The 5,000-nt window shown below is 37.3% G+C and overlaps 1 protein-coding gene across 6 annotated transcripts in view; it reads left to right on the top strand.

Annotated features, from left to right (window-relative positions):
- The window catches only part of PAN2 (PAN2-PAN3 deadenylation complex catalytic subunit PAN2), a 28,525-nt gene that overhangs the window by 1,235 nt on the left and 22,290 nt on the right, over nt 1-5,000 (top strand). For all 6 annotated transcript variants that reach the window (XM_043009148.2, XM_043009147.2, XM_086547346.1 and 3 more), the window contains exons 2-7: nt 478-542; nt 876-1,120; nt 1,487-1,656; nt 2,672-2,801; nt 3,098-3,294; nt 4,143-4,353. In XM_043009148.2, the coding sequence (XP_042865082.1) occupies nt 503-542; nt 876-1,120; nt 1,487-1,656; nt 2,672-2,801; nt 3,098-3,294; nt 4,143-4,353 (993 nt within the window). In that variant the 5' untranslated portion in view covers nt 478-502. The remainder of the gene's footprint in view (nt 1-477; nt 543-875; nt 1,121-1,486; nt 1,657-2,671; nt 2,802-3,097; nt 3,295-4,142; nt 4,354-5,000) is intronic.

Below are 5,000 nucleotides of genomic sequence, written 5' to 3'. Positions count from 1 at the left end.
TTCATTTCTTCCCTTATTTACCAAACAAGGGAGTATCATATATATATTGTAATATCGATAACACTGAATACTTTCTATTGTGGTAAGATTTCAAACATTCTGTACTTATTTTCTTCGAAGCTCTTTCCAGTTATTAAAACCTAGACTGTTGCCATTAGATGGAAGATAATATACTGATATATTACAGTTTTTACCATTTGCATATTATGAATATACAAAAAACAGCTGAAGCATGAAACATGTACAATACCAAGCCTAGCATAGTTTGCTTCCTCTAATTACTTATATATTCCTACCTGAATGAATAGGTAATATAAGAAAATAAAAGTGATATATGCACATACATCATACTTCAGCATGAGCAAGAGTCACAAAGTTCCCAACCAGGCCTTATCTATGTCTCTGTTATTTATTTTTTTATTGTACTCTCTATATGGTATGATAATCATAATAATTCTCTTTTCTTTCCATTATCAGCACTCTGTTGGCATTCCTGTTGAAAATGGATTTTTCAGCTGTACAATTTGGAGATGAAATCCTTGGTTAGTAAACTTTTATTATTTTGTTATAGACTTTAAGTATGCAAAGTTATTATAAACTAAGACTGGATATACAGTGATTAGAATATGTGTAGGAAATTTATTTTCTGGCTGTACTGCTTGAGAAAAGATTAGTTCACTAATTGCAGCACAACATATTTTTTTAGTACTCAGCTGTTATTAATTAACTTGATTGTACTTCCTTGTAATCTAAAGAAAAAAATCCTAACATACCCAGGAACTGTACCTGATTTTCAAAAAACTATATCCTGCCTCTAATAACCTCACTCATGAATGGAGTACATATGCCATTGTTAATGCTAGACTATCCAACAGGTTATGATGGGGGCAACACTTTCAGCGAAGAGGGCACAGCCTACGCAGAATTGTACGGGGGTGAAGGTGGGGAAGCCTTCCCAGCTGGTGGCGAATTCCCCCACGACTCGCAAGAGGTGGAATTCATGAATGGTGGGGACTACCAGGAGAGCCAGACTGTGCTGGTAGACGGAGGCGATCGCTTTGGAGTGTCGGCTGTTACTGTGGACAGGAAGGAGGAGCTTGTTTGGATGGGCAACTCTGGGGTAAGGATGAGTTATTAACAAAGTCTTGATCACTGAAAAATCACGTTTTTATAGGACGAGGAAAAGAGTCCATCAAACACTGATTGTTTGTGAGATATCAGGTATCTTGTTGCTTTATGTTTTTCTGTTGTTTTCTTCCTCAATTATTAGAATAGATATTTCTCTTCTTTACCAATCAGTTGGTCACTCTATTTACACACACACACACACACACACAAACACACACACACACACACACACACACACACACACACACACACACACACACACACACACACACACACACACACACACACACACACACACACACACACACACACATGCACAGAGCATTTTTTTATGTTAATGACCTTTTAACTTTTATAGGGACATGTGACCTCCTATCTCAGCACTGAACTCATGAAGTATACATCTTTCCAAGTTCATGCCACAGAAGAAATTCGCGATTTAAGATCCAGCGATGCGGGTATTCTGGCCCTCACACCTACTTCATTAAACCTTTGGACCAGACAAGGAATCCCAGTTTTTTCCCATAGGTAAGAATTGCTTTGTTTTATTTTCCATCACCCAAAGGACAACAATTGCTGGACCCACTCTGGCCCCTTGTCATAAATAACGCTGAAATGTAAATTTTAACCAGCAGCTGATTTAGTTTTTAACACTTGAAGAATTGTATTTTGTGCACCAAATAATACCTTGTGCTGATACATCAAGTAGGTACCAAATGGTGGAGCATCAAAGTTGAAAAAGTTATATGAATGAAAATATGGAAAACTTAAAAAGAAGAAAAAAATAATTAAAGCATATGTAATGCAACAATGCAATTTAAAAATGATGTTGTTAGTAGCTTAGACACTTCAGGAGGTACCGTAAGAAGGAGAGGAGGGGATCTCTAGGGGAAGCTAATCCTCTGTCGGCATGAGTAGTGGGTGTCTAGAGGAAGGATTAGGGGGAGTAGAACCCACTCAGACATGAAGGATAAATCCTAGTTGTCTAGAAGGAGGTATAGGGCTTGGGCACTGGCAGATCTAGAAAATTTTATAGGGGAACTTAAAGCCAGAATTCTATTAATCTAATTTTTGTTTTAGTGATCTCACCTTCTTGTGGACACAGTGGCAATTAGTGATATACAAATACAGTTTTAGGGGAGCAACCCATATGGTAGGGAGGCAACTGCCCTCCCTCCCTGGTGATGTGACACTGAGGTAGGGATAGCTCTCTGTGGCCTTGAGGCTGATAGATGCTAAAGAGTACCTAAGAGTACTCTTGCTACATTGCATTCATATCAAAATAGAGGTGGGTAGACAGCCTGCTAGTATTTAAAAGCTGAAGTTCTATTACAGCAAATGGTAGGATTTACAATTTATGTTTGATAAATATTTAACAAACCCTGTTATATATCATAGGAAAATGAGAATAGTATTACAAGGACAGTATTACTGAACCAAATAATCAATGACACAAACACTACAAAATGTCCCTAGGTTACAAGAGGCAAAAACATCAAACTTGTTGATTCAAGAGTTATTAAAAAAGAAATTGTTTTTCCAGATCCCCACAGTTAGAGAACATGCAGTGCATGCTTCAGCTTGGAGGCAACTTCTCTCACCGCCTTCTGCTTGGGGGTCACCAGGGCTCCATGGTGGAGTATGACCTCACACGGCAAGAGCAAACTCGATGTGTAAGTCTTTTGTTGCATGGGTGAAGTATAATGGAAGTTGTAGCATGATATATGATTGTGTAAGTGACATGTCTCTAAGCATATTTTGATGTTGGTGTTTGCGGAAGGATTTTGTACTATTGATGGTTTAAAAGTTATGTTAAATCATAGTTATATTCTAAGTTGTATTGTAATGTTTTTACAAGTTGTGTTATATTGCTAGTATTTTTATTATTTGGAATGTTGTTGGCATATGTTATTATGTAGAATAGAATCAGAACATGTTATAATCTTTTGCTGTCTGTATGTGACTGCAGCACCAGGTAGGAGAACAAGGCTGTGTGATTTTGCGCGATCATGCCCGCTTCGTTTGCCACGGAGACTTGACGGGAAGGATTGTCCTCCATGATCCACGAACAATGCGGCAAGAGCACTACTTCCAAGCACACACTGGGAGCTTGTCGGACTTTGACGTCCTTGGAAACTACATTGCAACGTGTGGCTTCTCAAACAGGTTAGTGGGTTGCTATATTGGTGCTGATTTTGTTCTTTCTTTCATTCTTTATTTATTTATTTATTTATCTATTTATCTATTTATCTATCTATTATTTTATGCCTAGCCTCCTCTTTCTTCCCTTCCCACCTGACTTTACCACATGTAAAGCATTTTCCTTTCTTGATTTTTAAAATCTATTTCAAGCCTAAAGTAATCAGAATAGTACATATATGTGTAGAGTATTTTCTACTCCAATTCAAAGACTTTTACCTCCTAAAATATTGGATGAAATACACTATAAGAAATAGATTCTCTAAATTAAATGATTAACCCATTGGTCGCGGTATTAGATAAATATTTGTGCAGTAGGATGGCTGGTTTACATTGTCTGGCACAGTGCCATCTGTGTCTATGACCGACTCTGCCTTTGCAGTAAATCATGCCATCCGCTACTAATGGGTTAAGATCCTCTAAATATGGTAATGCCTTTTATAAACCTTCTAAACAATAAATGGTAGAGATGTATGTTCATAAATGGATAAAAAACACTTTAAGTCGTTGATTCCGGAAACTTTCAACTTTAATTTCAGCCTTTTTTATGGTTCTTCCAGTGTGCATATACCTATGAACAATGAATATCTCATCTTTTAAGAGTTGATTAAAAAAATATTAGTACTGTCAAAAAGAGAAACATTTATCAGAACAATCACTTACTTTAGAGTGTGTGAATTTACAAAGAAAAATAACCTGAAAAATGAACCTGAACCTATCAAAGCTCCAACCACACACAACTTTCAGTAAGAATTGAATGTCATGAACAACAAACATCATCAATGAAGTCGCCTTTCATAATTCCTTATTTGCAGAATGGGACAGATGATGGGCGACCAGTTTGTCATGGTGTTCGACCTGCGGATGATGAAGTTGTCCCTGCCTCTCAGGGCTTTGGTCCCGCCTTTCCTCCTGCGGTTTGTGCCCGGCCTCTCATCTTGCCTGGCAGTGGTCTCACCCCTCGGCCACTGGCAATTGATGGATGCGGGTCAACCAGACAATGCCATCATGAGCATGAGCTATCAGGTACATTAGCGTCATGAGATTATGTGGTGTGTCTGGTTTGGTTGGGTGAATGCTTCGTCTTTTGTTGATGATTATTGGTTTTTACTTTGGATTTTTATGATTGTAACAATATTGATTATAAGATAAATTCTTTGGGGAATAAGAGAATAGTAACAACTTTGATTTTAAGAAATACTTGCTAAAATATCTAAGTACTTTATAACCTGTTTCATTTGATTATAAGAAATATTTGTTAAAGTATCTAAGAACTTTATAACCTGTGTCATTGATGTTTACCCTCCAATCTGGCTTCTTCATCCTTATCCTTGGGACAAATGATCAACTAGAGTGAGAATGTGTACCTAATGATTTTAACAGTTGTGCTTTCAATGTTTAGATGCATGTTGCTGTGCCATAATTTGTTTGACATTGATTGCCCTAACTATGTAGCCATTCACCTCAGTCTTATTACTTGGTTTGTTACCTTACTGTGGGATGTCACAGTACAATATGTAGTCTATGTAATGCAGGTTGTGTTCTGTTATGCCCTTACTGTGAAAAAAGAGCAGTAAGTAGTGGATTTGAAATACATGGTAAAGGTAAACAAAACTCATACTGTTAAAGATATCAGGTAAGAGTCACAAGATGACGCCAATGATACTGCATGA

Source organism: Penaeus japonicus, unplaced genomic scaffold (genome assembly GCF_977035675.1).
Source record: "Penaeus japonicus unplaced genomic scaffold, GWHDUDI00000001_assembly GWHDUDI00000019, whole genome shotgun sequence".
NCBI lineage: Eukaryota > Metazoa > Arthropoda > Malacostraca > Decapoda > Penaeidae > Penaeus > Penaeus japonicus.
This window is presented reverse-complemented; position numbering and strand designations above follow the sequence as displayed.